Source organism: Cupressus sempervirens, chromosome 2 (assembly GCF_028749045.1).
Source record: "Cupressus sempervirens isolate cs-2001-9-10 chromosome 2, ASM2874904v1, whole genome shotgun sequence".
Taxonomy (NCBI): domain Eukaryota; kingdom Viridiplantae; phylum Streptophyta; class Pinopsida; order Cupressales; family Cupressaceae; genus Cupressus; species Cupressus sempervirens.
Genome location: NC_143119.1, coordinates 711,141,917 through 711,153,683, shown reverse-complemented (window position 1 = coordinate 711,153,683; position 11,767 = coordinate 711,141,917). Strand labels below are relative to the sequence as shown.

At 35.8% G+C, this 11,767-nt stretch overlaps 1 protein-coding gene across 2 annotated transcripts in view; it reads right to left on the bottom strand.

The window, feature by feature from the left end:
• Positions 1-2,147: 2,147 nt before the first annotated feature.
• Positions 2,148-11,767, bottom strand: part of HGL1 (heteroglycan glucosidase 1) — a 245,265-nt gene continuing 235,645 nt past the window's right edge. For both annotated transcript variants that reach the window (XM_089815121.1, XM_089815120.1), the window contains exons 17-23: positions 7,000-7,193; positions 6,795-6,903; positions 5,718-5,873; positions 3,715-3,817; positions 3,202-3,375; positions 2,977-3,122; positions 2,148-2,869 (exon numbers count right to left, since the gene is read on the bottom strand). In XM_089815121.1, coding sequence (XP_089671247.1) covers positions 2,670-2,869; positions 2,977-3,122; positions 3,202-3,375; positions 3,715-3,817; positions 5,718-5,873; positions 6,795-6,903; positions 7,000-7,193 — 1,082 coding nt within the window. In that variant the 3' untranslated portion in view covers positions 2,148-2,669. The remainder of the gene's footprint in view (positions 2,870-2,976; positions 3,123-3,201; positions 3,376-3,714; positions 3,818-5,717; positions 5,874-6,794; positions 6,904-6,999; positions 7,194-11,767) is intronic.

Below are 11,767 nucleotides of genomic sequence, written 5' to 3'. Positions count from 1 at the left end.
GTTATGTGACTTATGATAATGAATTATGAACACATAATAATGATATATGAAGATGACTGGTATTTCTAAATGCTACAGTAATGGAAATGAGATTCATTCTTGAATCTTTTATACCTATTTGACCTCCACCTTCCAGTTATTATGTTCTTCCCTCTTTCAAAAAACTTCATGTTACTTGTTACTTTACCTTACATTATCAGTCATGACTAAGTGTCACCAATCATGCTGGTTTCTTCTACACCTGTGTTGCCATCAATGACAACTTTATGACAAGCTGTCATTTATTTGCAACTTGTCAACTATCTTAGTTATGCCAAATGCCAAAACTATGTGAGTTAGTGAGTGCAAGTGTAGTTATGTGACTTATGATAATGAATTATAAACACATAGTAATGATATATGAAGATGACTGGTATTTCTAAATGCTACAATAATGGAAATGTCCCGACGAATTATAATGTAACATGATGCAATGTATAAGTGACTAGTAATTCTAAATGTAATGATAATGGAAAAGGTTTGTGTGGATCTCTCTCTCTCTCTCTCTCTCTCTCTCTCTCTCTCTATCTATCTATCTATCTAGCTCTCTATATAATTACAATTTTCACAACGGATAGTTTGCAGTTACACCAATGACTGCTATATGTAATTTTTGAACAACATATAATTCAATATATGTGTAAACTGGCTATCTCTGATTTTGCAATATAAAATATTCACATTGCCCTGTTAGCCATCTCTGATATGCAATCTGATGTGTTCTGCTTGTTACAGGATGATTAAGAATGTTGTCTTTGATATTCTATATGGATTATGCAATATTCCATATTGGAGCTCTAATATATCAAATATGTTATATGTTCCTTACTTGGTGTCATCTTTGATCTGGAATTATAATACTTGCACTTTGATGTAGGTTGTGCTAGCAACCATCTATGCCCTGCTTGAGCAGAATCCACAAAGCGAATTTGTTTTATAAAATCAATTCTCAATTCATGCCTTTAATAACTGATTGGCTTTGGTATATAAAGTGTCGAATAGGCACGATGAACAGGTGCCAATCTTCATTGTCATTTATTGCCATTTGCTAATGGTTATCAAATACGATTTGTATGATTATCATGAACCACCATATGGTACTGATTAACAATATAATTTTTATCGATAATCGTATGTCATTGCAATGAAACATAACAGCCAAGTCTCAATGGAGAATGAATAATTGCTGAGTTATCTTTATGTGCTGAGATGACACTGGATGATTATGACAAAAACACCTACAAGTAAGTTGCAACTAATCTGCAGCACCCTCCATCCAATTTACGTAACATTCCGAAAATGTGTTTAACAAATGACTACCAGCTTAAGCAACCAAAACTGGAAAAACTAAAAGTTCTGTTATGTATAATCTATTAATGCTTTTTTGATATAAAATCACTCATGTATCCACACGCTTCTGCGTCATATTGTAAGCCCATAATTAGCATATGCAGACCAAGAAAGAGATGGTAATAACAATTATGTATGATGGACTGGAATGTGGGGCAGTTTAGGTTGGCTTGCCACATAATCTCACATGCAGTAGGGCAATTATGAAGGTGTTATACACCATTTATTTGGTCTGCCACTTCCTAACTCTATTGAAATCTTTATAACTAACCATTTTTTATTGGGAATCATATTTGCAATCATATACACCTATATTTCTGTGGTATTTTATGTCAACTATCGGGAAATTGCCACCCATGAAATCCATCAAATATTATGCTTTGTTATTAGCAACCAACGAGCAAAATTATTTTCGATGGATAAAAAATCATTTTCGTGATGATATATAAGTGCACACTTTTTCAGGTACTAAGGAAACAATTAGCAATCAAAAAATTTGAGCACTTAATAGCCCTTGCAGATATTCTTTTAGAAGTTGGACAAATGTATTGACTTACAGCATATATGATAAAAGCAATCTAACTTTGCAGATAGTTAAACCAAGACAATTTAACCCACCCAAAACATATATCGAGTACTGTAAGAATCTCTTGGCCCTTATTTTATGGTTCTCTATCATGTAAGTATTATTCTTAGAAATTGGTCAAATGGATTGAATTACAGCATTCATGATAAAAGCAATTTAATTTTGCAGATAATTGAATTTAAAAATTGAAGCCCAAAATATTTATTGAGTATTATAAGAATTTCTTGTCCCTTATAATCTTGATGTACAGTGCTCATTTCCAAAATAAAGTCAACAGCAGTAAAGCTCTCTTGATTATCAAATGTCATGAAAGATTTTCATATTAATTGATACCCATGCAGCCACATCATTATTGATCTTGTGGTTATGGACTAAGGATGGGAAATTTTGCCATTCCATTCTATATTTACTAAAAGGCATCCAAAATACCAGCTCTCAACAAAAAAATTCAATCATGTGTCTTGATGTACAGTGCTTGTTTCCAAAGTAAACTCAACAGAAGTAAATCTCTCATGATTATCAAATGTCATGAGAGATTTTCTTATTAATTGATTACCATGTAGCCATAGCATAACTGACCTTGTGGTTGTAGAATAAGGATAGGAAATTTAGCTGTTCCATTCTACATTTACTAAAAGGCTTATAAAATACCATCTCTCGAGAAAAAAAAATCAATCATGGTAAAAGCTCCTTATCATGGACTTTGAAAATCGATTACCTCATATTCATGATATATACTCAAAGGACTGTCAGCAGAAACTGGCCTTTCTTCAGACCAAAGTTCTAAATTACATGTACCCGTACCCCAGTGAAGCAAGCATTTAGACACTTGATTGGGATCAAATCGGTTCACTAAAGCAAGACCTTGGCACTTGTCTACCAACATCCACTCCCCTGTAAGGAACGAAATTATATTGAGCCAGGTACTGGTAAGAAAACGATCTAAGGATATCTCTGAATGCAACATTATAAAGACAGTAAAGAAAGAATAAGTTACTGACCATTAGGCAGAGAGTTTGCTTCCAGCATTTTTTCTCCCATTTCTGGGACAATTTCACATTCTTTTCCATCTACAGATGTGAACTTTACACACACCTCTGCAGGATGGATGAGAATGAACGTTGGATGTACCCGAAGACATACCAATCTGTCAGAAGCCACGAGTTTGTTGTCATTTTCTTTTAACAACTCATTTCATAAATACTACAAAAGGCATTTTTACATACCTTGAAAACCCTCCAGAACCTGCACCTACACTAATTGCAATAATGCTGGACTCAATCCGAACAACTTTTGGATGAGACTCTGGAACATAAATCTCACGCTGTAAGACTAAACCACCTCCAATATCACCTTCTAAGGTCAAGGACTCTTCTTCTTTTGCTTTCTGGAGCTCTCGTCTGAAACAGAAAATTATTGCATTTTTTTAAGGTTTACTTACAACTATAAATTTGAACTTTAAAAAAGGCCATACATGGATAATTTCTTGAATATCATAAGCACAAAATGAAATCAGAACATTTTTTTCATCACACACATGCTAGACCTTGTACATATACAATTTAACCAATAACATATGCACATTAACTGCATCCAGCTTCACGCATGCTCAAAATCATATTTTTAGAGTCTAGAATTTACATAACCTAAATTCTAACTGTATGGGATGCAAGCTGACAAGATTTTATATAAGTTATCTACAACCTTGAGAAATGATTTGGTTTTCTCAAGAGTCTTACTTTGTAACAGTGTATGCCTCAGAACAACCAGCAGAACGATACTCCACTCCACTGTATTCCTCATATCCATTTATTTCCAACCTACTGTGTAACCACTGGGTGCCTGCCATACAAAATTTAATTGGGTCAGTCGTAAACAGCTATCATATATCTCATTCTACATATCTGAAATATAAGCAACAACATACATGGAAAAATTCCCTAGAAGCAACCAATCATAGACAAGACACCCTTAATACCACAAATACTTTCATCATGTGTTATGTATGGCATTAATGAGCTTTGAAAGGATGGACTCTTGTTTCAAATCCTGGAAACATTTCCACAGAATTTCAAACATCATGGGAAAATTTAGGTACCCCTTTTGGACAGTTAGATCAACTGTGAAAATTCTAAATATGCCTCATTAATACAAAACAAGGAATCACCATTTTCACCATCAAAATTGCTACAATTTCCCCAAACAAAACACACCACCTATACAGGCCCAATAAGGTGAAGTCGCCAGCTCAGTATTCATAAATATAGAGATAAAAACAAAATCAGCATATCAAACATAGAAGATATAGCCCCACAAGAAATGCTTGAAAACTACCTAGCCAACCATATTTGAAATCCAAAACCAAAGCACAAAGTACCCAAACTATACGCGATGTATTCAAGAATTGCCTTTAGGAAGTTCAAACAACCCTCAAGGCTCAAACATACAAAGACCAGAACTATGCCAAGGATACAACACATAAATTGTACTAGCAATTGTTTCACTTTTTACAGTAAAGCCCCTTTGCACATGCCTCCTTTGTTTGGGATAAAATTCTTGTATACCAGGAATTCAACCACACTATAGTTACACTGCTAGGGATTTTATACCGAGTCAACATTAGTTTTGTTCAAAATGATTTGAAACAGCCTAAGTTGAAACTTCAAAGGCATAATGGTACGCATATTTGCCTTTAACCTGGGGATTTTAAAAGGATCCTCATCACATGCATCTAACTTATGGCATCTGCACATTTCCTTGTTTCTTTATGTCACTAAAGCATATAAGATTGCCCTACTTACACTTTCATGTATAGCTTATATAATATTGTCCTTCAAGCTCCAAAAAGTTTCCTTCTTATCTCTGTAAGTTGCCAAATCATATCATATTGTCCTACCTACACTTTCAAGTGTAGCTAAGTTATCAGATCATATCAAAATTTCAAAATCTTTGACGATTGATCTATGAAGCCTTTCTGAAGAAATCTTCCCAAAAGTCACAATTGCTTTGGTGACCCATTCCTCTTATAAGTGATGAGGCTGTCCAAGAAAGTAATTGGCCATTCATTTTTAAAAATTTAAGATAAAGATAAATTTATGAATTCAAAGTCAATGATGAACCAATTCTATGTAGAGGAGAAACTCCACAATGCAATATAAAATGTCACCTAATCTTGCATTAACTTTTATGAATTAACGTTACAAACCTTATTTTAAAATAACGTTATTCTTTGTCAAAATAGAATTATTCCACAGGATCAGGTGCTGTCTCCACTGCATTTTACAGTATGCAAGCAATACTCATCTAACAAGAAGTAAAATTGTTGTCACTTGGGAATTCTTTACTAATTCAGTTCCTTGTTGCACTATAATGCAAATAATTGATAAATATTGTTAATTGGAGTTAATATCAGAAAACCAAATTGCAAAATCCAACAAACAAAATATATAAACTATTGTCACATTGTGTTGTTTTAGGTTTCCACTGTAACTCAAATTTGATGATAAATTTAGCTGAATTTGTTAGTTGATTTCTTCAACATTCTAAAAATTTAAAACCAAATATACCAGTCACAATTCTAGAAGAGAATTCCCAATAAACTCTGGTAGTTTAAAAGCATTAAATGAACAATTATCATGGATGGTAACATCCTGGAAAAAGAAAACACCAGCATTGATTCTATGACTCGTATCTGAGGTGATACAACACAAAATCCAACAACTGAATAATCAATGTTATTTACCAGATGGTATATGGGTCATTGAGGTAATGCGACCTCCAATCCAAGGTATTACTTTGAGATGCCACTCCCCACTCTCAAGATCAACTGGTGTTCCAGAGAGTTCAGTTCCCTTTCCTGGATGGTGCTCTTCTTCATCTGGAGGTTGAATCGCTTGGGCTGCATTGAGAAAACTAAAACCCACATCAATTTGATTTTTTAGTTCACCAAACAGATGAAGAGATCATTTATTATTTGAGATTCTGCTTTATATTGGTCGCAAGATCATGGAGAATAACTGATCTTGACTTTACGGCCAAGGTTTTCTTTAATCAACCCATCTACTGAAAAACCAGGACAAGTACCAATCACATTGATGAGTTCAAAGTACTAGATAAGATGGCTTCCTATAAGGTGATCTAAAATAATCAATTAGCTCAGAAACTAGATGCAGTGTTCAAAATCTTTTGTTTTTGGCATAACACCCTTAATGTAGGATTTAACAAGGCTTAAAAGAGTATCAATAAACCAAGGACAAATTGAAATTATCAACAAATGCAATGGTTCAGCAAGAAATGAATACTATCCTTCCGACACAAAAATTTTTATGATATTTGACAAAACTAACAGCATGCTATGGAGAAATCATTGGAAGTTGATCACTAGTGGAAAATTTGGATACTTACTGCCTAGCACCTCAGAGACCCAGTTATAATATTCCCTCTAAAATTAAGTAAACAGATTTTGTGATCTTGTTTTAGAGGCATCTTGATACAATTCCACGTAGACATCTGTTTTAACTCTAAGTAATGATGAAAATGTTAAGCAGGTAAAACTTGGATAGAAAAATAATGTTCACAATTCACTTGAGAAAGAAGCACTGCTTGTCAAACTGACTTTATATACATGACAGTTGAGACTTCTAAAATGCTTATTTGAGGTCAAACTGTGAAAGCAACTCTGAAAGGCCTAATTGCACACCTTAACAAGTCTATGCTCGCAGAGTTGTGCATTTGAGCAATATAGCCATAAAAGGATGCATAAAAAAATAATAAAACCTTTGATCAAAGGCCTATAAGATTCAGTGATACTTAAATTTACCAATCTTCATGGTGTGCTGTTTCTGACTTTCAGCTACAAGCTTCTCAACCTCAGCTACAGGAGGAACCTCGATTTTTATCTTTTCTCCATCCTGGCCCCATGCCTCAATCTGTAGAAAGAAAACAAAAGTTACATTAAAAGATAAATAGATCCACACAACTATTCACCACTTTCTCTTCACAATGAGTGGTTATATGGTGCAAACCTTGGCTCCCTCACCAAGTAGCAATTGTACATGCAGTTGACGTTTTGGCCTCTTCCATAATCCTTCAGTTCTAGAGACTATCACAGAAACCGTAGAGGAAGATAACTCTGCTTCATAATATGTCAAAAGAAACTGTCCTTGCTGGTATTCATATCCATCACCGTCATCTTCAAAAATTATTCCTTTTGCTTTTCCTGAGAAGGCAGAGACAAAAGTTGGAGAAAATTGGTAACAGAATATGAGTCATATAATCTCTTCATCTCATTATGCCCGTTTTTTGTCTCCTAAAAGTAATCATTACAGTTAATTGAGATTGGAGGCTCATTCCAGCAACACAGAGCACCTTTTAATTATTCCTAGCTAGATTATTTGGAATATGAACATTTACAAGCATGTCTAAACATTTGAGGCCTGCAATAAGATAATGTTTTGTATATCACTCATAAAACTGCTTCTAAGGAGTTTAATAACCCTAGTGCAATAGGGGTGAGCACATATGGCCATGGTGCTTCAAATTAAAATATTGAAACAAACTCTCCAAACCAAGCGTTGTATATGACTTATAGAATTCAATAAGCTAGAAGCAAGAATAATATTCCAATTTCCTGTCCAAACAAAATTTTAATGCATGACCTTTAATTTTGCAAACCTGGAAAAGTTGACCACAATTATCAAGCTCTGATTGTTCTATACAGTGTTACCCTGGCGTGTGGGTGCGGGGGGACGTCCGGACAAGTTTCGGGTGCAGAAAAAAATGGCCTCAATTTGGGGACGGTGGGGGGACGGCCGGGTGCAGCAACGGGGGTGCGGAGTGGGGCGGGGGAGGGGGAGAGGGAGGAGAGGTAGGTGGTTGCATAGTATATATATAATATATATGGCTGAAAATGCTAATTATGAAATGATACTTCAATATATTATATAACATACCAAATATAGTTGAATAGAGAAAATTGAAATGCGATTCACAAACCATAAGTTCAAACTTGAAACTTGAAACTTAATAACCATTACCAATGACCATTTAACAAATTAACTTAGTTCAAGATGCAAGATTCAAAATTCATTGTTCAAATATGAATATCATATGTGATATATCTAAAGATACTCATGATGACAATGAGCCGAGTAGCATGAAATGGTGAAATGAAATAATGTATACTCATGATGACAATGAGCCGAGCAACATGAAATAGTGAAATGAAATAATGTATCGTAGCCATATCTAAGTGAGTACAATCAACAAAATGATGAAATGTCAATAGTGAGAATGGAATCATCCCAAGTGCTCTCTAAACATGCATAAAAAACAAATTAAAAAAGAAAAGAATTTTTTTTTTAAAAACTTTTTGGGCCATTCAGCTGGCCGCATCCCACGAGCACCCTAGGAGCACCCCGCAAGCACTTTGGGAGCACCCCCGCACCCGAGCACCCACGAAAAACCCGGGTACTCGACCGTTGCGGCCAAGGTGCAGTAGCGCATTTTCGGCCAGCGGGGGTACTCGGGTGCATGATGCACCCGCAAGAGGTGCTTCGGGTTACATTGGTTCTTTACCTTCTTCCTGCTCCATATATTGATCCACACCATGACAACCAACTAGACAGTGATTGACCTAATTTATTCATAAGATTTTAATGCAAGCTACAACAAACCTCATATGAAATATGATTCCCAAGTAACCAAACCAATACTGCTTTCTAGAAAAATTGGTCCTTCCAAAAGTACGTATCTTATTGTGCATGATTTATAAATTTAATGATTAGCAGTCTGCTCATAAGTAACACAATAATGAGGACAAATGTTTTTGTTATGACCATTTGCTTAAAATAATGGTTATAAACCCTGATGTGTTTTTGTAGATGTAATACACTGGATTTTTCACCGATTTCAACACACTGACATTGCAGTATATTAGGATAGTTGTAGTTTGGTCCAACCACAAATAAATTAATATCTTCCACCAGAGCACCTCACAACATGCACTAACTGTGGCCTTCTACTCTACCACTGTAGAAGGCAAGGCAACTGCATCTTCAGTTTTTCTTTGCAATGTCCTTAAATAGAGAAAAACACATAACCAGTAACCGATCACCTTGTGTGAATCTAACCAACCCAAATAAAGTTTGTGCAACCGTAAGAAACCCTAGTGGTTATACTCTGTTAATTTATTAAGTTTTGGAAGTTTGGCATTTCATCAAACAATTGTCATGCAATCCCTGTTCAGTGTTGGATATCTGATCTGAATCATACTTCGCTGAGCTTGACTATTTTTCATTTTGACAAACATAGATATCTTTAAGTATTTTGACAAACATATAAATTTTTAGAGATCAGATCTGAAACTTATTCAACAAAGAAACTCCCAGATGCACACAGTCACTTACAATCAAGCCATTTCATCGAACACTTAGGATGGGACATAGAAGAATATACATTGATTTTAAAATCAGGTAGATTACAGTTCCAAGAACACTCACGAAAATGTAATGAAGACCTAAATAGTTTCAAGCTTGTAACAAAATATTTACTTTGAGCAATTACATGTCCAATTAACCACAACTACATGAGTGAGCATTTAGACAAACACTTGGAGAAGAACTATCTTCAGCTCCTTCCTTTCTTCTTTGAGTAATTCTGTCAAATGATTGGCAGACCACTTCATTCTATCAATGCTCATGAACAGATTTACACATATGTCTTGTAAATCAAAGGAAAAGATTCAGTGGAAAAGAATCAGATTTCAAATGCTAATTCACATTGACATGATGCTGATAATCTTCTATCATTGATCCATAGTTGATAAGAACAATCCCATTTACATACCAAGGACATTAAGTCGAAGAATGTAGAAGATGATATGGTATTGAAACAAAACCAAATCAGCTCCATCAAGTCTGAAACTTCTGCTGCCAACACTGCTCACTATCACAGCACTGTCCATGGTACTGTTCATGTCACTGTTCAATGCCCTATTCAAGACACCTTCAATCCGCATCATTGTAATAACCCTTACTGGCTCACATTGACCAAATGAGTGTGTATCTATGTGAATGCTTTGTGAATTCAAAACTACAAGCAAAAATGAAAACAATTGATTTATGACCAATCAGTACCAATCACCAAACATGATGAAATAATCGATTGCAATCTATAATTTCTCAGTACAATCCCACTATCAAGTGCATACATAGCTAATACCCGTATAGTGATTAATCCCAATAAGAAAATTCTACTAACAGCAACACCTTTGCACAATATCCTTGCAGAATACAAATCAATTAAGATTCCCAATAATAACAGTGAACCTGGTATAGGCTGGAGATGTTCATATGTTGTCCATTCAGCACCACCAAAGAATGTAGGGCAGTCCTAAATGCAGACGCAGCTCAGCAGGCTTCTAACTTCAACGCGGGGCTTCCAGTATTCGTTGCAGCCCTCCTGTACCAAATGCAGAGCCTCTAAATCAATTTGCAGGCCTAAATAGGGGAAACAAAGGTCCTCAATTTTGCAACCACAGGCCTTGGTAATTAATTGCAGGCCCTGATGTTCTAATCACAGGCCCCAGAAGTGAATCGCAGGGCATATAAAATGGATGCAGGCCTTAGAAATGGCAATAGAGGCCCTCAACTTTGTATCACAGCCTCTTCTAGAATGAACATGGTCCTGAAAGTGACAAACCACTGCCTTAATTGTAACGGCAGCCCACCAATTTCCAATCAAACTCCCAGAATATGAATCTCAGGAGTCTACAGGGATTCGTAATTCATAGCCCAATTTCCTAATGTGTCAATGCCCATATTTGCAAGCTCTCTCATGTTAGATATCAGAGAGTCTCAGCCGTTCAATTTGCAAATGTAATTCCCACCAATTGACATTAGAAAGCCACATCCATACTGCAGATAATAACAGTGCTCAAACCAAACTTTCAACAGTAAATCCTTCAGCAAATGAAGAGCTTCCTACATACAATGAATTAAACAAAAGGAATAGCTGTCATGTCCCCTCTTTAGCTCTGTCTAGCAGTGACATGAGAGTTAGCCTATTATGGAGTCTCATGGGCTAGCAGTGGTGATCAAGGACTCAGTCAAGGTTTTCAGTGTCTGGATTTGATATTACAGGTAGTAGTAGATCAGTTGAGAGTAGTTCTTTGATTTTAGGAGGCAGTTCCTTGATTGTACGAGGAGATTCCTAACTTTTAGGAGGTGGCGACATTTTCTAGAGTTGACGTTCTATGAGATCATCCCTGATCTCAATTTTAGGAGATTTGGGTGTGTTCCCTATTTTTTAGGAGTATCCCTAGATTTGAGGGTGAGATTGCCATTTGGCCCAGGTTGTCCGGTATCAGTCATAGGCAGGTGACAAACTCAATTTCATGTTTTGGAGGTGTTTGGGTTGTTCCTTGGCTACTTGGGAAATATTTTAATATATTTAAATATTCTCCTAAGTTAGCATTTTAATAATTTAAATAAGGCTAAGTGTTTAGCCATTTTGGAGTAATAAGGAGTTTTTTGGCTCCATTTTGATTGATTTGCCTATGTGAAAGCTCGTTGGAAAGAGCTAAGTCTCTACTATTTGATTATCACTTGCCGGGACTTATTTGATGCTTGAAGCTATTTGTCATTAACAAAGTAATGATGTCTCCCACGATGTGCCCTCCACAATTCAACCCTGACTATCACCTCCTGTGATTGTGTCTCTTCTCCTTGGCATTAATGGAGGTTGTCGACCCTCCTGCTAGTTCGATCCCCAGCATTACTTGTGGTTGTATCT